The sequence below is a fragment of the Pteropus medius genome, unplaced genomic scaffold (assembly GCF_902729225.1).
Source record: "Pteropus medius unplaced genomic scaffold, Ma_sr-lr_union100, whole genome shotgun sequence".
NCBI classification, from domain to species: Eukaryota; Metazoa; Chordata; class Mammalia; order Chiroptera; family Pteropodidae; genus Pteropus; species Pteropus medius.
Window position 1 is genome coordinate 5,980,569 of NW_024349798.1, and position 21,298 is coordinate 6,001,866.

The window sequence follows — 21,298 nt, forward strand, 5'->3', positions numbered from 1 at the left end:
GAACAAAGCCCTTGTCCTCAGCCCCACACTCAAGGCCCTTCACACGACCCCCACTTCTCTCTGCCTGCCCTTGTTCCAGGCAGAACAATGTGTCCTTTCCTGGTTCTCCCCAAAGCTCCATTCTTTCCTGACTTCCTGAGTTTGTTTATCCAGTTCCTTTATGTAGAATTCTCATCCTTCCATCTTTTCACGTATGAATCTACTTTCTACAAGATTCAGGTCAAACATTCCCTCATCTATAAAACATTTCTCGATCCACTCAGTTAAAAATAACCTCCCCACTACCCTGCATCCCACCTCACTTCACCTGTTCCTCTCAACATCTCTACATGTCTGCTTTGTGCACATGGAGCCCCGAGGCAGACTACGCTGTTTCATCTACCAGACTGTAAGCCCGCCGAGGACAAGATGCTTATCTGAATTGCCCCAGAACCACACCTGAAAAATAGTAGATATGCAATAAATATGGAATGGATGAATGATGAAATGTGGCAAGGTATTTGAAAGGGCTTTACACACTCCAGCAATATTTAAATGAAGGGGCTGTACCATGAGTGTGTCTGGATTTCAATTTGGAGAAGCAAAGGTGCCCAGGAGAGAAGGCTTAGCCCAGCATTCCAGAGCAGCAGACACCACTCCTTCCCATGCCCCCAGCTACTACCCCCAAGTTCAGGCCAGGTGACACAGCACCTAGGTCTTATCCTTGGCCCCTCAGACCAGGTCAGAAGAGGAACAGCCATCTTTCTCCTGTGCCCATAGGGACCAGGTTCTATCCCAGCCCATCACCAATGAGCACCAAATGGCCAGGCAGATGCAACTGGCCTCATGGGAACTTCCTTCTGAGGGTATAAGTGGCCAAAAGCACTGGACAAGAGGTGAAGAAACCTGAATTCCAGCTCTGGCCCTGTCATGAACTAGCTGTTCAGCCTTCACTGTCACATCCAGACATGAAGCAAAAACAGCATTTCCAAAATGCCATTTCACAGGCTGCCAAGCAAGGTGTCCACATCTGGGAGGATGCATCCATTAGCGAATCCCAGACTAGTACTTCGCAAACTCTATGGGAGAAAGTGGTGGACTAGATACTCCCTACAGGCTTGTCCAGCTGCACTGAGCTAGAAACCGGAAGCCCACTGGGGACACAGCTTGCAGGGGGCTGGAAAGGCTTTAGGGTCTGCTCTTTCCTCAGAACCCCCAAGCTCATGACTCTTGGCTGGCCCTCCCCATGGTAGATCATAGCTGTTGCACAGCCCTGTTTAGGAAATGTGAACAGGCCTCTTTCTAGAAAAAAACAAGCCTGGGGTGGGTGAGGAGGGGATTTCAAGAGGGCAACTTCCTGGTGGTCACCATATACCCTCGTCTCTCATGGAGGAGTGGGTCAGCCCCAGCGTGCACTAACCTCTCACCATTGGGATTTTATGGTGGGAGGCAGAGCAGACTTGCACATCTGCAACCAGGGCTGGGCTGGAGGATGAAGTATGCAGAGACTCAGAGCATCACCCCACCTCATCTGTCCCCAACCTGTCTCTGTATCCAGCAGGCAACAGGAAGCAAAGATGTCCCGAATTCAGCTGCTTAAACCCAAATAAATGTTTTCTCAGCACCCCCTATCCTACCCCGCCCTCCAAGAAGTCAAAGGACCAATGGCATCATTTTTGTCCTGCATCCCGGGGGAAGCTACCAGAAGGCAGCCTCCTCACCACCCCTCATACACCCCAACAGGCAGAGTAGTTCAGGGAGGCCAGAGAGGGACAGGAACTTCCAGATGAAGTAAGACTAGCCCTGGACTACGTGTGCCTGTCATTCACTCACTGTCTAACCTTGAACATATCTCTTCATCCCTCTGGCTTTTGTTCCCTTACCTGGGCAATGAGGTGACAGAGTAAATCGACTAAAGCCTGCTTTTCCGTCCTTGAGCAGGCCTGTCCCCAGGCCAGTTCCCCAAGACAAAGAAAAGAACCCCAGTAGTTACAAAAGACTGGGGGCAGGGGGTAGGAGGTGTCTGGTGACAGGAACCTGGTGGCTCCATGTGCATCCTGGCATCAGGAAGAATGCCTGGTCCCTTACGTGGGGATAAGAAGAAGGGATGAGAAGAAGACATGAAAATGAGGACCCAGTGGTGGGGCGGGAAGTCCAGGAGCAAAGTTGCTGTGGGCTGGGTGACACTTACTGGATGGACAGTAGGAAAGACTGTCAATATGGGGGTAGGGGTAAGCCACCCTTATGGCTGGAACCTCTCAGTGGGTGTAGGAGAAAGCCATTTGGGGTATACAACCTATAACCAAAGCAGTGATCAAATCCACATGGGTAAGAATCTATAGCCCAAGTGTGAGCAGGACGTGGAGGGAGGGAACCCTGCCCGCTGGTGGACTACCTCTCTCTGGAAGCCAGGCCAGTGCACACCAAGGAGTCCAAGAAGGAAGGAGCGCACAGGGAGAGGATCTTTAAACAAAGCACCTGCCTCCTTTCCCTAGAGCAAGTTTCCCAGTGAGGCCTGTGGAACATTCCAGATGTCCAGTTCCCTTGCTGAGAGGAAAGACAAAGGATGTCCCTAAAAGGCTAAAAGTTCCTGGGCCTGTTGTGTGGAAGCAGAGAGAGGTGGCAGCTGGGGCTGGGAGAAGCAGAGGAGGGGCCGTAAAGGGGAGAAGGTGGCAGTGGCTCTGGGTTTAGGATCCAATTACACGGCTGTTTCCATACTTAGCCACCTGACAGCCGCTTGGAATCCTCACCACTCCAGCCACTGCAGCCCATGGAGCCCAAATTAACTCAAGGGCAGACAAGGGCAGGGCCCAGCAGCACATATGAAGCTTGAGCCCCCCACCCTCATCTCTAACTCCTGAGGTAATAGCTTCTGCTGCCCCTGCCACCTGCTCTACTGACTGGGGCTAGGACCTCAAGAAACAGAACTTCAAAGATCAGAGAGGCTGGGACGGTGACTCCACGGTCCCCTGTGCAGATAAAGACTACAGAGTCGTGAAAAGATAAAACAGAGTCCCAGATTCCTGGGGAAGGGGGTCCCCAGAGAACCCCAGAAGCATCCCCAAGGGGAACCCAGCCCCAGGAATCTCAGGAACAGAGAGGTGGCAAAATGCTCTGGTGTCCCCTCTACACCTATAAATAACCCCCATGCTGCAACCAGAGCTACCTCTGCCACACACAGTGCTGAGATGTCAAAGGAAGACCATGGCACACTGGCCCCCAGCCCCTTCTAACCAAGCCCAGCCAAGCCCAGCTCTGCTCCAGAACAGTCCTGTTCCACATCTGAACTCTTGTCCAACTCAGTTTCTAGCCCAGCTCCAACTCTATCTCCGATCCCATCCCAAATTGACCCCCACTCTATCCCACTGCTCCCCAGGCAACTCCGGACTCTGCCCAGTATGGCCCCCTGTCTTCAATCATGCAAAGCCAGGCCTCCCACCAGATCGCCACCAGGTGGGAGGGGCAACTCAACTACCTCCAGGAGCCCCTCCTGCTCCAAGGTTGGGTTCTTTGGTCTGGCCAGGAGGCTCTGCTAGTCTTGACTTTTGGGGCTCTCTTCTCCAGCAGCTACCGGCCAGACCTTCTCTCTGGCCCCTAGCTCAGGCCTCACACCTTCCTGCACCTCTCAGTTCACTGCTTCTGCTTCCTCCGGCCTCATGGAGAGCCCACTGGCTGCTCTCGGGTTCTCTCCACACCCAGTTCTTTCTCCGGGGCCCCAGGGAGGAGTATGGGGACAACGTGAGACCAGCCATCAGCCCCAAGAATCAGAGGCCTCATCCTCCAACTACCACCCAAGCCCCCCATACCACAGACTGGGGATTGCAGTCTGGCCTGGCCAACAGGGGTGGGGTCATACCTGCTTGTCCTGGGAGCAGGAGCGACGCCACAAAGCAGCAGAGCAGGACCAGAGCCCTCATGGTGACTGCCAAGAGAGCCCAGCTGCTCCTCGCCTCTATTTATAGGGCTGGTGGCAGTGAGGGCGGGGGAGAAGGGTCACACAGTCACTAGGGCAACTGGGCGGACGTGATGGAGAAGGAGTGCAGACCCCACGAGGCTGCTCGGAGGCTCACTCTGCCACTCCTGTGCCAGCTGCCAGGCCCTGGAAGGCAGGGCCTCTGCTGGAGTCTCTCCCCTAGCAGCCCTGGGGTCACATGACATGGGTCACAGGGTGGGGGTGGGAGGGTGAGGGCGGGGGCATCCCTTGGGTTAGGTCTGGGAGTTAGGAATCTGAATTTGTCCAGTATTTGCTGAATTTGTCCAGTATTTGCACTAACTTGATACAAAGTCTGCGGCAAGTCAACAACCTTGACGTGCCTCAATCTTCTGACCGAGGGAGTTATAAGGCTAAGTGACTTTTGATGTCGCTGGCTAGATTAACTTTCCCAAGCCTCTGGAAGAGACAGAATGCTGATGGGAAGGGAAAAAGGGGGAGTGAGGAGACTTGTCTGACGATGTGATGTAAGTCAAAGGGTGGAGAGACAGAGATCCATTTCCCATGGTGCAGGGGTTCCAGAACCTTTGTTGCCTCTGCAATGTGCTATTTGATGCAATTTTCAAAGGGCATGTGACAGCCCCTGAGAGCCAGATCTGTGAAGCCGAGGGAAAGTAGACACTGGTTTGTTTGGCTGGGGGAGGGTGTCACTGTGAGAGTAGCAGTCGGCCACCTTGGAAAGGAACAAGAGTCGATTAGGTATCTTCTATGTGCTTTACCTCTAAAACAGCTTTATTAACCTGTAATGGACACACAGCAAACAATGCATATTCAAAGTGTACAATTTGACACATTCTGACATATAAGTATAACCACAATCAAAATAACAGATTCTTCACTCCCAAATTTTCTTCCTCTCCCTTCGTAGTTGCTCCCTCTACCCATTCCCAGGCAACCACTGATCTGTGGTCGCTGCACGTTAGTTTGCATTGCCTAGATTTTTATATATATGGAATCATGGCTGTACTTGTTCTTTTATTATGTCTTCTTTAACTCAGCATAATTATTTTGAGATTTATTCATGTTGTAGCATGTATCGATAGTTTATTCATTTTTGTTCTTAATAGTATTCCATTGTGTGGATGTACAGCAGGCCCTCGAATGTTTTGTTCAATGTCATTTCATTATGTTGGTGAGATGCCATAGAAACTTAACTCACTTATATCAATTAACCTATAGTGAAACTAGTTTTGTTATATGTTGTTCTGCTTAAAATCACAGAACCTACTGACGACATTAAGTAAGGACTTACTGAACCATAATTTATTGATTCGCCTGTTGAGAGACGTTTAGGTTGCTTCCAAGTTTTGGCTATTACCAATATGCTGCTATGAACATTCATATCCAATAAAATTTATGAACATATGCTTTCATTTCTCTTGGGTAAATACCAAGGAGTGGAATGGCTAGGTCACACTGTAGGTGTCTGTTAAACATCTTTCAAAGATGATTATACCATTTTATGTTCCCACCACCAGTTCCTCCACATCCTAGCCAACATTTGGTATGGTCAGTCTCTTAAATTTTCGTCATTCTTATAAGTATGTAGCTATATCTCATTGTAGTTTTAATTTACATTTTCCTACTGACTAATGTTTTCATATTCATATTTGTCATCCACATTTTTGGTGTCTTTGGTGACATGCCTGTTGAAATCTTTCGTTCATTTTTTATAAGTTGTTTTATTGAGTCCTGAAAGTTCTTTATATATAATACAAGCCATTTTCAGCTATATCATTTGTAAATATTTTCTTCCAGTCTCTGGCTTGTCTTTTCATTTACTCAAGTGTCTTTCAAAGAGCAAAAGTTCTTAATTTTTATCCAGTCCAGTGTATCAATTTGTTTTTATGAATTATGCTTTTGGTGTCATACCTAAGAACTCTTAACCCAAGGTCACAAAGATTTCTTCCTGTTTCTTCCAAAAGTTTAATAGTTTTAGATTTTATATTTAGATCTATGATCCAGTCTGTCCTACTTTTCAACAATATGTTGCAAAATATGGAACAAGTTTAGATTTTTACATATGGATGTCCAGTTGTTCCAGCACCATTCTCCACTGAATTGCCTTTCCACCTTTTTTGAAAATCAATTGACTGATGGAGATAAATCTATTTCTGGACTACATTCTGCTCCATTGATCTATATATGTCTATTTTTTCACTAATACCACACTATATATGTCTATTTTTTCACTAATACCACTGTCTTGATCACCAGGCCTCCTAATGAATCTTGACATCAGGTAGTGTGAATCTTCCAACTGTGATCTTTTCAAAAGTTGTTCTGACTATTCTAGTTTTCTTGAACTTCCATATGAATTTTGGAATCAATCTATCAATTTTTTTTAAAAAAGCCTTCTTGGATTTTAATTGGGATTACAATGAATCTATAGACCACTTTGAAGAGAAATGACAAATTATCAATTGCGATGGTTAATTTTCTGTGTCAACTTGACTAGGCTATGGTGCTCAGTTATTTAGTCAAATATCAGTCTGCATGTGGCTATAAAAGTATTTTTAGATGTGATTAACATTTAAAACAGTTGACTGTAAGTAAAATAGATCACCCTCCATAATGTGGGTGGGGCTCATCTAATCAGTCCAAGAGAAAAGACTGAGGTTCTACAGGAGGAAAGAATCCCGCCTCAGACGGCCTTCGCACTCCACTGCAACCCTGACTCTCACTGGAATTTCTAGCCTGCTGGCTTCCCCTGTGGATTTCAGACTTTCCAGTACCCATAATCTCTCTCTATAAATATACACCCTATTGATTCTATTTCTCGGGAGAATCCTGACTACTACACTGCTGACTCTTCCAATCCATGTTCACGGCTGGGGAGAGGGGCCAGCATGAGGGGAGGAGGTAGCACCTGGTCATGGAGAGGAAAGGAAGTCAAAGTCAATAAAGTGTCCACTCTGCGCCAGGTACTTCACATGTGATGAGAGATGAATCTATTTCACCATTTCACAAGACCAAGCGAGGCTCAGAGAGCTGATGTGACCTGTTCAACATCACCAACAAGGAATAAAGCTGACTGCACCAGATCTGTCTGACTCACGAACCCATGACATTTCCCATCCGTCCAAGTGAATATTGTCAAGGGCAGGGAGGAATCAGCATATCAGGGAAAGGGGTAGAGGGGTGTGTGGGAAGCATGGGGACAGGGAAAGGGCACAGGCTGAAGAGTCAGAGAAAGCATAGAACCCCAACCCACGCAGGAAGGGAAAGGGTTCACCTAGCACAGTTTAAGGTATTAACTGCATTTGATTTAAAGACCCCTTGTTTGAACTCAAACAGAACCTTATACACTTATGGTCAAAGCAGCATTATTCACAATACCTAAAAGGAGGAAACAATGCAAGGGTCCATCAGCAGCAGAATGGATCAACTGAATATAATCTACCCATACAATGGGATATTATTTGGCCATTAAAAAAAATTCTAACACGTGCCACAACATGGATGAACCTTGAAAATGTTATGCTAAGTGAAATAAGCCAGTTACAAAAAGACAATATATTAGTCAGCTCAAGCTAGCATGACAAAATACCACAGATTAGCGAGCTTAAACAACAGAAATTAATTTTCTCATAGTTCTGGAGGATGGAAGTCCAAGATGAAGGTGTGGGTAAGTTTGGTTTCTCCTGAGGCCACTCTCTTTGGCTTGCAGATGGCCACCTTCTCATTGTGTCCTCAAATAATCATTTGTCAGTCTATGCAATGTGTCCTAATAGCCTCTTCTTACATGCACAATGGTCATATTGGATTAGACTCATCCACATGACCTCATTTCATCTTAATTACTTCTGTGACACCCTATCTCCAAAAAGTCACATTCTTAGGACTTCAACATGTGAATTTGGGGGGGATATAATTCAACCCTTAATAGACAATATTGTATGATTTGATTTACATGAAGTACCTAGAATAGGCAAATTCATAGACAGAAGGTAGAATGGTGGTTGCCAGTGTCTGCGGGGAAAGGAGCATGTGAGTTGTTGTTTAATGGGTACAGAGTTTCTACTTAAAATGATGAAAAAGTTTTGGAGATGGATATAAGTGGTGATGGTTACAAAACATCATGAATGCTTAATGCCACTGAACTGTACATTAAAAATGGTTAAAATCATAAATTTTATGTTATACATATGTATTTTTACTACGGTTTTTTAAAATTGAAGAATAAAATAAGACACTCTGTTTGGAAAATAAGAGAGATTAAAAAGGGGGTAGATTCAACTGAAGATAAGCTCTCAGGTCATAAACTCTTAAACAGACCTTACTTATCCCTGAGAAATCTCCACACTGGTTTCATCCCACATCACCCATCACCATTGCTACTTTCCCAGGGCAAAACCCCCTCTATCCCCAGCCTAGTCATAGACAGAAGCTGCCAGAGCCCTCAGCCTAAAGGTCTTCACCCTCACACCGTTCCTGTAGTTTAGTCCCTCTTTTGGCAACTGACTTGCTAGATTAATCTATTCCTCAAACAGTTCCTCAAGGGGGCTCAGGCAATGGAGTGGGACCCTAACAATGCAGGCCTCCGCGTCTGGATCAATACTAACACGGCGCAGCAAGTAACTCTCATTGAGTATATTTTCCCATCTATCTTAATAATTATATGTTGCCTACCTTAGAAGGACCTGCATTTCCACCCAAAGCAGGGATTTCCTCCATAATAACTGACAGATATATATATCCAGCCTGTTTGAAAACATCCATTGACAGAAAACTCACTAAAGAGAGCACGAACTCCATTGTTTTGAACACAATGTTGGGTCTAGAATGAGCCACAGTGCTCCAGATCTCCTCCCCATCTGCCACTTCGCCTTCCCACTCAAAGCCAGGAACACGCACCACAAGGATCCCATGGGGAATGGAGACCACCTCTTCTTTAATCTGAAATACGGAGTCCTCCACTCATCCCCAGTGCCTAGCCAGGTCCACTGATATTTCCTTCTATATACAAGGGAACAGGAGATTTTCATCAATTCTCTTTGCAACCAGAATTTTCAAAGCATCCGCTCTATCTCCCACAAGGCGAGAGACAATGTGAGAGAGACCAGTATCAACTAACTAATCTCTGATACATGTGTAGTACCCACAGCCTTCTTGAATCACTTTCCCATTTCCTATTAAATTTGATCCTGAGGCTATCCACCCAGACAGGCTGCACCCAGGACAACCTGTGATTTGGGTCCCCTAATTCAGGAAACTCCGCAGCTGTCATTCTTAGCTCCTTTTCAATACCAGGAGTGTGTTGGGGAGAGCAGGTTTGGGAGCTCATTCCTTCATACAGCTGTGAAATTTAGGTCTGGTCCTGTTCCGCAGCCTCCATCCAGTCCTACCCACTCCTCTAGGTCAGCACATGTTCTTGTCAATCAACAGAAGAAACCTGCAACTCAGCAAGACAGGAGAAGCGAGGAAATCAAGGCAAGAGATGGTGCTGACCCCACCCCAGCTCAGGACTTGTAGGGCACAGGAAGGCAAGCAGAACTCAAGAGAGTGAAAAAGACAAATGCCACAGGGACAGTAACATACAGGAAAACACAAAGGGGCAGCTGGATAAAGAAGGGACAGTGGGATGGACTCAGATGGTGGCGGGGGGCACCAAAGCCGACAAAATCTGAGGCTAAAGACTGTGTGGCTAGCCAGCTCCAAGAGGCAACTGGAGGATTTGCATATGCTTTACATACTGGTCTAAGGCCATTTAATTAACCACTAAGGAGGCCAAGGTCATAGGAAGCCCCCTCCGTTCCACTAGATGGTCCTTCAAACATCTCACAGAGCTGGGGCAACTACTCTGCTGCCAAAGATGCCCCCAATTCATGATACAAGAAACATTTATTATATCCTCCACTATCATAAGAGCATAAAGATGGGTTCCAAGTACTCATAAAATACATAAAATACATCAAGAAAGCGAGAATTGGAAGTAACAGTAGAAGAAAACCACACAAAGGCAGGCACACAAAATAGAGCCATTCACAAGGCTGATACAAAAGCAAATGGCACTACTTTCGTAAGTCCCTCACATGTGTGTAACTTGATCACTTGCCAATTCACAGTGTCCTTAAAATAAGAACCAACCAACTGCTCAGGAGAAGTGAAATTATTTCTATTACTGAGACTTGACAGGAATTTCTTCTGAGGCTCTTCTTAAAGAGAACACAGTATAATGTAACCATCCTTGAGAGCTTGGGAGCAGACAGACATTACCCATGAAGTCTATCTCTAACAGAGACCCTTAAAAGAGGGTAGAGAAGCCACCAGGAATGCCCAGCCTCTCCCAAAGAAACCACCAGCAAAGACGGTCAATGTCACATGCTTAGGATGTATCTTCTTCACTGCCACCTTACCACCTCACATACTGGTGGCAGAGGGGGAACTGCCACAATTGATTTGTGGGACAGTACCTACTAAAATACATTCCCTGTAGCCATAAAATGGAAACAATCTAAATGTCCATCACTAGGTGAATGGCTAAACAAACTGTGGTATAGTCATACAATGGAATACACTTAGCAATAAAAAACTGCTGATATACATAAAAACATAAATGAATCTGAGACATTATGTTGAGCAAAAGAAGCCAGAGTATATAGTCGACCTTTGAACAACATGGGTGTGAACTGTGCGTATCCAGTTAAACATGAATTTTCGATAAATATACCATTGGCCCTTCATATCCCCAGATTTCACATCCTTGGATTCAACCAACCATGATCAAAAACAGTATATTCAATTGAGGTTGGGAATCCGCATATTCCGAGGGTCGACTGTACACATTGTTCTACACCATTTTATATAAGAGCCTTTGGTATTTTGGCTGTGAGTCCTGGAACCAAACTTCCACAGAGACAGAGAGGGACAACTGTAAAGTTTCCAGGGGAGTCAAAAGTACGTGGATTTTGACTGCTTGGGGAGGGGTCAGCACCACTAACCCCCTATGTTGTTCAAGGGTCAACTATATACTTATATGAGTTGTACGAATATCTAAGATAGATAAAACTCATTTATGATAGAAATTAAAACCAGTGAGATTCCACTGTACACCTACCAGAATGACTATAAAAAAAGAATAATCTGACAATGTTGAGTGCTTGTGAGGATGCAGAGAAACTCGAATTCTCACATTTGCTAGTGCAAATGGTACAGAACTATGTACACACATACAAGAAAGCATGTAAAACTGGTAAAATCCGAATAAGCCTCACAGACTGCACAAATAGCAACTGCCTGGTTTCTGTGTCGTAATTTAGGTGTGCAAGATGTTAACACTGGGGGAAGCTTGATGAAAGGGTGCACAGGACTTCCCAGTACATTTCTATAACTATTTCCAAATTTTAAAAAGTTTTAAAAAACAAACTACTTGATGGCTTAGTGAGGTGCTGGCTACATGGTTGTATATTCGGTTTGCGAAATTTCACAGAACTAAACACAAGGTACGCTCCCTCTTTTGAGTGTATGCTATACAATAAGTACTTTAATTAAATGGTTTTTAAAACATGTTTTGTTGAACGCTGGGTTGATCATGTCTCTACTAGACCCCTTTATTTCACACAAAAAATAAAGTCTAAGCTTCTAAACATGACTTGGAGATCTACGATCCTGTTTCCACATTTCCACTTCTTTCTCCTCAGGCTAGTGTCTGCACTGCTGTAGGACACTGTCCTCTTCTGACCACCAGCTCTGGCTCTCATGTGCCCCCAAGGGTTGGACCCGCGCCACCCCACGCGTGGCTGCTGGTCCGGACCCACGCTGCCCTACGCGTGGCTCCTGAACCTGGACTCATGGCGACACCACAAAGATATGGCCAGGGCAGGGCGCACACCAAGCTCCCCACACTAAGCGGGAAAAGTTTTCGTGCGTAGTTTCTTACATTCATCTGTGCTGAAATGACAGTGTTTCGGATACTGTGAATTATAATTAAACACGTTATTAAAATTAATGTCACCTTTTCTACTGCGCCCTCTAGACCATCATCAGGAACGAGTGCGGCGCGCCGGGCTTCCGCCGGGCAGCCGAGGCTCCCACACTCGGGTCCACACAGCGCTTACTCGAGGTGCGGGGAGTCGCCAGACAGTCAGCGAGCGCCTCCGCGCGGGAGAAACGCAGGAGCCGCACATTTGCGGCATTTGCGTGGAGCGTGCGTGAGAGCGCACCGACGCCTGGCGCCGGGGCGGGGCCAGACTAGTGCGCGCGAGACGGCCTGAGGCACCAAAGAGCATGCGCACCAAAGGGGTGGGGCGGGACGAGCCCGGGAAAGGGTAGGGCACGCGGCCCAGCCCTTGACTTCTGTGGCCTGTTGGTGAGACCGCCAACGGTCTCGGAGCGCCACCGCAGGTCGTGGGAGGGGGCATTTTCTTGGGCTTACCCCTAAACCCCGCCTCTGGCGTCTAGGAACTGAACAGCCTCGCGGGCACCGGAAGGAGGTGGAGTCTCCGCCCATGCTGAGCCAGGTGTCCTAGGCCCACAGCGCTCTCTGTTGATCCTCTTAGGAACTGCATGAAGCCCATGGTGTGCGCCTTGCACCTGGCCAAAAGGGATGCTTGGCAGGCCTTGGAAATGGTGTCCCCGCCCAGATCCTAATAAGCCCCTCCCCTCAGATGTGTATTTAACGTATATAAATTTAGCTAGATATACCTCAACAGCGAGAAAATTAGTTATAATGGTAAGTGAAAGAAGCCAGACTCAAAAGGCTAAATATTCCATGATTCCATTTATGACATTTTGGAAAAGGCAAACCTATGAGTTGTATGAATAGATCAGTGGTTACCAGGAGCTGCATGGACCTAAAGGGACATGAGGGGAATACTGGAAATGAGGGAACTAATTTATATCGTGACTGTGGTAGTGGTTACACAAGTTAACGTATTTGTGAAAATTCACACAACCAAAAACTAAAAAGTGTGAATTTTGCCAAATATAAATTACACTTTTAATTTTTAAAAATGCTGAAAATCAGAAAGCAGATTGGTGGTTGCCGGGGCTAGGAGAAGGGAATAATGGGGAGACCGATAAATGAGTAAGTGGTTCTTTTTGGAGTGATGAGAATGTTTTGGAACTAGATGGAGATGATGGTTATACAACGTTGTGACTGTACTAAATAAATGCCACTAAATAAAATGGTTAATTGTGCTATGTGAATTTCACCTTTTTAAAAAGTATAAAAATTCTAAAAAAAAATACAGTCTGCCCTTCTATTTAACAAGTTCATATCTAGAGACATTCATTGTGGGGTGAGTCGTGGCTATTCCACTCTGGCCTCAGTCCCCGTGTACGTGGCACAGCATGAGCATGAGAAAAAGCAGGCCAAGAAAGATAAGTTGTAAAGTGCTCTCTGGTCATGGAGGATTAAGGACTTAAAAGGATCATTCCCACCCTCCCCATCCCCACCCCCCCAATAAAATGCATTACCCTTGTGCCATATTACTCTCAACTTTCAGAAGAGGAAACTGAGGTTCAAATATCAAGTGGCTTGCCAACAGTGGAAATGACCACTAGCAGACCAACTCCAGGACCTAACCTCTTAAACATTACACCATGAGGGAGCGCTCACGTCCCTTCTACAGCTGAGACTGATTTTCAGGGAGGTTACACAAGCTGAAAAAGTGGCAAAGCTAAGGGATCTACCAGGACCCCTGAAATTTGTGTCCATTCTCTAGAAGACAGGAACCTGTGGCTTTGGTGTCCATTCTCTCTTTGCCCCCATACAAAGGAGTTGGGGGCCACTCTTCCCAACCCCAATACCATCTCTCATCTTTGCAAAATATCCAGAGTAATCTCAGGCAATGTGAGGACCCCGATTTCTCACTGCAACACCACACACAAGTTGGGGGAGTCATCATGCTCACTCACATCCAGTCCCCTCTGGTGGGCCCAAATAGCATCCCATACTCTAATCCAGGAAGCCTTCCCCAGCAACTCAGGACAGCAAGCACCAGGAGAAACAGAATCTAAAAAACAAAGTACAAACTTTATTTTGTTTCTTTATAAAGGCACGGTGGCCTCTTGGTTCCCCACCCCCCACTTTCTTAACAAAATATAATAGCTCTCCATGAACACAAAGACCTCAAAATTGTAAAAAAACAAAACAAAACAAAACAAAACCAAAAAATCCAACAACAAACAAAAAGAAAGAGACAAAGACATTTGGGGGGTTGAAGATGGGAAACCTGGAGGGAAAGGTGGGGACTGGCTGGTGGTGGAGAGTGGTGAATCCTAGTGCTGAGATGGGGCTGGCAGGGCAGGGTAGGGCAGAAGGGCAGCAGCAAACCCCAACCTAGAAGCAACTTCAACCCCAAACCCCCAGAGTCCTGACCCAGCCAGACCCCAACCCATGTAAGTGCTTAAAGGAGAAAGAAGAAAACCAAAACGAGGAGGGAAGGGGAAAGTTAAAAACTTGACAGTCACAGGGCTGGCTCTGGGGAAGGCAGAAATATGTTGGGGTTTTGTTTGATTTTCCCTGTTCTTAAAAATGTTTAAATGAAGAAACGCTTTTTGGCGGAGAGAGGCCAGGCACCTCAGTGTCAGCTCCCTCAGCCTCCCGGGCGAGGCCCAGCCCCAGGTGTCCCGGTGCTCCCACACACTCCCACCACCCCAGCCCCTGGGACCTCAGGTAGGGTGGACTTCGCTCAAAGATTGATTTACAGTATTGAAAAAGAGGTCATAAAAGAGACCCAAATGACGTCATAATTTTGTAAAAATTCCTCACTTGCTGGCCTGCATGTACTCCCTGTTGCTGCCCCGGCCCCCTCCAGCCCCCAGAAGGGAGAGGGGGGCTGGGGGGTGGTCAGGGAAGCCCCCCAATCCCCACCGGCTCCTCCCGGCTCTGGTCCATGGCATCGCTGTCTGAGGCCTCTGAATCAGAGGCGGTGTCGGAGGCCTGGGCCTCTGGACAGCTTCGGACTGGCTTCACGATGACTGCTCGCCGCTGCTCCTCCTCCTGCTCCTGCCTTTCCTGGGTGCCCTCGATGTGCTGGATCGCCTGGGGGTACAGCTTGCCATGAGGATGGCTGGAGGCACATGGAGAGCCACCATACCCCCCCCAACACACACCCCAGAAAAGTTTAGAAGCCTGGCAAAGCAGCAAGTGGCCTGCCAGTCAGGGGAAACAAACTAGCAAACCTCTCTGCTGAGCTGAAAATTCCCTTCCAGATGACAATGAAGGGTGGTTTAGAAGTTACCAGCATCTTTCATTTATTTATATATTTCAAAGTCAGCCTATTCACTGATGAAAGGACTTTGTTATGAATTTCATTATTCAATTTGCTGAGTTTACGCGCAACTAAAGGTCTAGGGGTTGATGGGCTTTTTTTCTGTTTGGGTTTTTTTGGTTTATTCATTCCTTTCTTTGTGATGTCATTGGAGCTCCCAAGGGATCTCTGTCTCACGCTGGGTACAGCAGTAACCTCAGGCTTGACCCACAGAACTGATCATGTAGTTTCGTCCTCCTCTGTAGGAAGCTTGTCACCCTCCCAGTCTCACTGAAGGTGAGAGGAAGTTCGGGACCAACCCTAGAGATGGTGGCAGGAACTCAGGAAGCCCAGGGTTCCAAGAACAAAGGACCAGGACCCTCTCAGCAAACCCTACATGGAGGGAAGGAACAGGGTCTTCCAGGCCACACTGTCCCACATCTCTGCCCCTCACTGTCTCCACAGAGCCACCTCCCCTGCCTGCAAAACAAGAGGGAGACTCAGGGATGGAGACACACATAACTTCCAGACCTTCTACTCGTCTCACTCCCCGTCAGTCTCTGCTTTCTAATCTCCCCCAAAGGACCTGTTCCCAGAGGAGCACCCCCACATGCTGCCACCTCCCCGAACCCAGGTACCTGCACGATAGTGTCCAGATTTTGCCGGGATGTGGAAACAGAGTTGATAACCGAGGAGGGGCCCATGGTGACGACGTTGATATGGTGGGAGGGCGGGGGTGGCGGGGCTGGTACAATCACTGTGGGGTGGTGGGTGGGGGCCGGAGGTGGCAGGAGCTGTAAGGTAGAGGCCCTCAATCTTTCTCCAAAGTTTCCAGGAGATGCCACTTCCCTTCCCTACAAAACCATCTCCCTCTGCCCACTGCCTCAAAACAGCCTCTGCCGACCACTCATGCGGGGCAGCGGCCAGTTTGGGACCCCCATTCCCCTTTTATTTTAAAAAAGAAATGGCAGCCTACAGAGGGCTTCCAGCCATCTGAGATTCCATGGCCCCTTCACTGGCCAGCACCAAACAAGCAGTTCAATAAGTACAGCAGTAGTCAGGAGTTTAGAATCTGGATTTAGACAGCTAGGGGTCAAATCCCTGACCTAATCACTAAGGACCTTGAGCAAGTTATTTAGCCTTTCTGTGCCCACTTTCCTGATCAGTAAGACAGCCTCAAACAGATGTTACAAGAATTCATGTGATAATGTACACACCTGGAAACCAGGAATGTCTGCATTATTATGATTTAGGCCCTGAATTTGCCCTATTAGACACTGAGGCACCGATGCTGAGTCTGAGAGCCCTAGCCAAGGTCCACATGGCCCCTCCTGGGTGCCTCCTGCTTACCTGGGTCCGCAGGTGCTGCTGTTCCCTCTCCAGCTTCTCCTGGTGCAGAAGCCGCACCTGTTCCTGCTGCTGCTGCAGCTGCACCTGCTGTGCGATCACCTTGAGCTTTTCCGGGTACATGTGGGCCTCTAGTGAGCGCACCTGGAGACAGAGCAGCAGGCTCAGGGGTGGGGCCCAGACCAAATCCTAGAGCCTCAGGGTCCTCTGGGCCTCAGGGCTGCTGAGGTCAGCCTCTCCACGCTCTACCCTTTACAAAGCAGGCCATTCACACCTGATGCAAACCTTAGCAGGAGCCTTCCACCTTAGGGAAGAGATCTGGGGTAAAGACCAAAGTCCTACCATAGCCGGCCAGGCCCGCTCTGACTCATCTCTCTTTCCATGGCCTTCCTCATGCCATGCTCCCTCCCTCCAACCTTAGAGCCTTTGCCTTGGCTGTTCCCTTTTACCTGGAGTATCCTTCTCTCCTCTCTGCCTGGTTAACTGTGAAACTCGACAACCCCCCCATCTCCCAACCTCGGCTCAGAAAAGCCATGATGCAGCCCAAATCTCCCTCCCAATGCCCACACTTTCTGCACAACTTTTATCAAAGCTGCATTTTTACAGTGTGAGACCTTTTGATTGATCTCCCTATCCCAACACGAACAGTGACCACGAAGGGCAGAAACCTATCTAGTTTGCTTCCCACCGGACTCCTCCAACTCTTAGGCCTGGTACAAAGCAGGTGCTCCTATAAATAACTGCTCAAGGGGAGCAGGGACGGGAGAAAAGAGAAAGGGACTGGAATCCCCCCACCAAGCCCACCCACCTGCCTCACCTGCTCCTCCAGCATCATGCGAACTGAGCGTTCCTTGTCCAGCTGCTGCCGCAGCTCAATCATCTCCCGCCGTAGGTCTTCCGCCTTTTCGTCCTCCCAGATGTCTGGAGAGCCGATGCCCTCATCCTTGTCCTCCGCCCGCCGCCGCTTGGGGGACGAGCCACTCAGCTCCTAGAAACCCCAAGGGGTCAGTGAGTGTGCCCTGACACCCCCATACCACCACTACTAACAAGAAAATTGGGGAGCTCCATTGCAGCTCCTCAAAGCTGTCAACCCAGGTGCAATGGCATTGGGAGCCCTATTCTGCAAATCCAACAACAGCCACAGGCTAGAAATGGAGAAAGAATGGACCTGCTTGCCAAGTCACCCGGTTCCTTCCAAAGCCACTCCATTGAACTTGACAGATGGGTAAACTGAGGCCCTGGCAGGAAGGCTAATGACTGAAGTAGGTGAGTCAGTGTGGGAAGGTGGGACCTACAGCCATATCAGAGTCCCAGGCCAGTGGTTGGGCCTAGACACACCCATGTCAGAGAGAGGGAACCAGGAGGAAGGCAGGGTGCTGAGGCCTCCATAGGTGCTACCTGGATGAAGCGCTTGAGCTGTGTATTCTGCTGCAAGAGTCTGGTCTTCTCCTGCTCCAGGGAGAAGATGTATTCTGCCGTCTGCTGGAGAATGGCTGCCTGAGGGCAGAAGGGACAGGTCAGAGGCCCTGGCTGGTAGTGTCTGCCAAAGCTTGCTTCTTTCTCCCTGCTGAAGCCCATTGCCTCCTCCAGGAAGCCCTCCCAGCCCTCACTTACCTTGCTAAGCTTCTCTCCATCTGTATGTGGGATAAGGGTCTTCAGGGACTGAAAGCCCGCGTTGATGCTCTGCATGCGCCTCCGCTCGTTGCTGTTGGCAATCTCCCTCCGAATGCGCCGCTCCTGGTCCCGCTGAGTCTCAGGTGTCAGTGGAATGTTGGCAAGGCTGCCAGGGAGGGCAGGGACATGCTCAGGCTAGGTACCCTCCATCCCCTGACCCCAGTGGGCACCTGTCTTTACAATTCATCTCCAGAGGGCCCCGAGTATAACGCCTGGATGTCAAAGTCATCATGCAAACCCAGGTCCTGGCCCTAACGTCTGGATTATCTGAGTGGGTCCCAAAACCTGTATGGCTAGCAAGAATCCCTGTGAATCTGATGCAGGTGAGCCCAGATGACAACTGGAGACACCAGCTTCTGGGACTCCTCTGAGCTCCTTGCTATGCACCTGGACCACCTTCTTCAGAGTCAAAGGCTTAAGCCCTGAGGAAGACATCCCTCCTCCATCCCCAACCCCACAGACATGTTTCTAGCCACAAGTTTCTACGCAACCCCGAGCCAGGCCCCACTCTGCGCTAAGACAAGACAGGTACCAATCACTGCAGAAAAGTGACATTAGGCCAGACACCCCTGGGGATAGTTCTCCTCCACGCTCACCTACCCCAAGAGGCAGACCTACTCTGTGCCAGAGAAGCAAGGCTCCCAGCATGCAGTGGGCAATGTCATTTCATATTATGTGATTGCATTTTGCAGGAGCAGCAGCAGCAGCCAGTGGGGTGAGAGAGAAGGCAGCCAGCGGAAGGGGGTGAGGCTGTGGGCCAAGAGGCGTTGGCGGGAGGCAGAGACAGCAGTGAGGCCTGTGGGCCCATGGGCCCAAAGCCACTGCTCCCAAGGGGTGGGCCTGTGTGTGGCCTTGAAAAGGCATGTCCCCCTTCCCAGCCCTCTCTTGCAACTTCCCCCACCCCTGGCCTGATGGCTTCCAGATGCTGGGCTCCTAGAAGAGGCCACCAGCCCCACCCAAAGCCACAGCCCTGGTTTCTTCCTGAGGGGCCCTGCAGGGTGACCTGGCCCAGGCCTGGGCTCACACCCTTGGGTCGGGTAATGGGGAAAGGATTCTGGGCAGCCCTATTTCCATAGATAGGAGAGCCTGGGCTCAAAGAGGTGCCTGGTCCAGCTCCCCTGTGATGCCAGGTACCCACGGCCCAGCCCCAGGCAGAAAGGAATCTGTACAGAAACCCAGGAGGAAAACAGTGGAGACAGCTGGAGACAGCTGAGGCCTTTCTCACTCCCACCCCCAGCCCACCCTATCTGCTCCCCGCAGGACCCTGGACTTGTCTTTGCCCCTTCCTGAGCCTCAGCTTCCTCTTCCCACAGAGGATGGTTGACTGGGGTGGGCCAGGTGTGGGCTCCATATAAGCCACTGCTGAGGGTCCAGAAACAAGACCCTTCCTCCACCAATCCCCAACCCCCCAGGGAACTCCCTGGGCCCCTCCCGCAGGGTACAGGTCCCTCATAGGGCCTCGGAATGTCAGCACTGGAAAGGGAACCCATGATCCCCACTTTACAGATGGGACTTAGGGCTCAGAGTGAGAAGGAACATAGTTTTAGGGTCAGACAGCTAGGCATCTGGCTACCCCACTTCTGGGCCAGAGGCATCCATCCCACTTCTCCCAGTTTTCTTGACCCTACAGTGGGAGTGACTGGTGTGGCTGGAGAGGGAACAGGTCAGAGACCTGATACACAGAGGTGTGCCAACCCTTTGGGAGAGGGGAGATTAGAAAAGAGTGCGGGCTCCCAGGCCTGGCAGTGCCCTTCAGAAGCTCTGTGGTGGGTAGATTAAAGCCGGGGGTCTTTGGAGCAAGAAGAGATGGACAGAGACGTCCACAGGAAACCAAGCCACCAGGTGACCCTGTCTGGGAGCATCCTCCTCCCCGTCAGGAAAGATACGGGAAGAGACCCTCCCCACCACTCACCCAGACCCTGGGTCCCTCCTGGTAATGCCCAAAGGCCAGAGCTGAGCAAAGTAGTGAAGGGTGAAAAAAGAGCCCCATGTCCATCCCTGGGCCACCCTGAACACTAGCCTTTCCAGAAGGCCGACCTGGAAAGCCTAGCATCAGAGTAATACTTTTTTTTTTTTAAGTCTTTTTTAAGTCCTTACTGTGCTAAGGACTCACTTTGCTGGGATTTTCTCATTGAATTGTCACAATCTTCTCCTGTGTTATGTGGCTTTATGATTCCTGTGTGGAATGAGGACACAGAGACTTGGAAAAGGAATAGCTCAGCCAGTGGTGGTGCCGATCCCAGGGCCCTTCTCTTACCCATGAGAGGTCTCTCCACAGAGCAGAGTGGGCTCTGCACTGTCCTACAGAGTGACAATTACCCCTGTATTAAGGACCAAGCACAGGTATACCCTGTCATCCTGTTAGCTCCTATTATCACTCACAGAACTTTTATATTTTTCCCTCATTCTCAAAGAAACCCAGCAGAGTAACTGCATCATCTTGTTGCAATGAAGAGTCCAGGGTCCTGGGAGGGGAAGCGGCATGACCAAGGTCAGGCAGCCAGACCAGTGAGCAACAGGCACTTGCAGACAAGGAAGCTCACACTCTCCTCTCCCACCTGCTGATGGTACCCTCTACTTCCAGCATAGGCACACACAGTGCCCCAAGTTCCTCAACTCCCACCTGCAAGCCAGAGCTCAGGGTCCCCCACCAAACAGCATATCTGCTCATGAAGCCTCAGTTCTAGGGAGCTGACCCTGATCCTCTCCCTTCTCCCAGGGTGCCCAGGATGTAGGCCTGAAAGCCCCAGACGGAAGTTCCTAGATAGAAGTTCTCAGAAGGAAGAGGGTCCTGAGGCCCAGGCAGGGTGCAGGGGCCTATATCAACTCCTGCTCATTGGAAGCCACCAGTCTTACCCTTCCTAATGTTCTATCTTGTCCCCTTTGTCACCAATCCAGGCTTAGGAACTGGCTGCTGATTAACCTAGTACAAACTTAAGTACCAGAAAAGGCTTCTCCCCAAAGCTAAAGTTCCTCATGGGGACCCGGGCTGCCACCAAGACTTTCTACTATCGCTCACTTAAATAGCCCTGGAAGTACCAGCTGACAGTTTCTTTAATAGATTTGACAAAGCGGGTGTTCTGACTGGTGGAGTGCTGGCCAAAAGGAG

The 21,298-nt window shown here is 48.9% G+C and overlaps 2 protein-coding genes across 14 annotated transcripts in view; both read right to left on the minus strand.

Moving 5' to 3' along the window:
* Positions 1-12,750, minus strand: part of SRL (sarcalumenin) — a 45,584-nt gene extending 32,834 nt beyond the window's left edge. Inside the window, exon 1 of one of the 2 annotated variants that reach the window (XM_039885190.1) lies at positions 11,928-12,750. Coding sequence is in view for 1 of the 2 variants with exons in the window: in XM_039885189.1 (XP_039741123.1) it covers positions 3,836-3,896 (61 nt within the window). In the remaining variant the exon portion in view is untranslated. Of the gene's footprint in view, positions 1-3,835; positions 4,091-11,927 lie in introns of those variants that run through there. The other variant, XM_039885189.1, reaches the window with a different exon arrangement.
* Positions 12,751-13,931: 1,181 nt separating this feature from the next.
* The window catches only part of TFAP4 (transcription factor AP-4), a 29,990-nt gene continuing 22,623 nt past the window's right edge, over positions 13,932-21,298 (minus strand). For 11 of the 12 annotated variants that reach the window (XM_039885202.1, XM_039885197.1, XM_039885200.1 and 8 more), the window contains 6 exons: positions 18,130-18,295; positions 17,914-18,012; positions 17,333-17,503; positions 16,519-16,659; positions 15,807-15,962; positions 13,932-14,960 (listed from right to left, as the gene is read on the minus strand). In XM_039885202.1, the coding sequence (XP_039741136.1) occupies positions 14,766-14,960; positions 15,807-15,962; positions 16,519-16,659; positions 17,333-17,503; positions 17,914-18,012; positions 18,130-18,295 (928 nt within the window). In that variant the 3' untranslated portion in view covers positions 13,932-14,765. The remainder of the gene's footprint in view (positions 14,961-15,806; positions 15,963-16,518; positions 16,660-17,332; positions 17,504-17,913; positions 18,013-18,129; positions 18,296-21,298) is intronic. The other variant, XM_039885192.1, reaches the window with a different exon arrangement.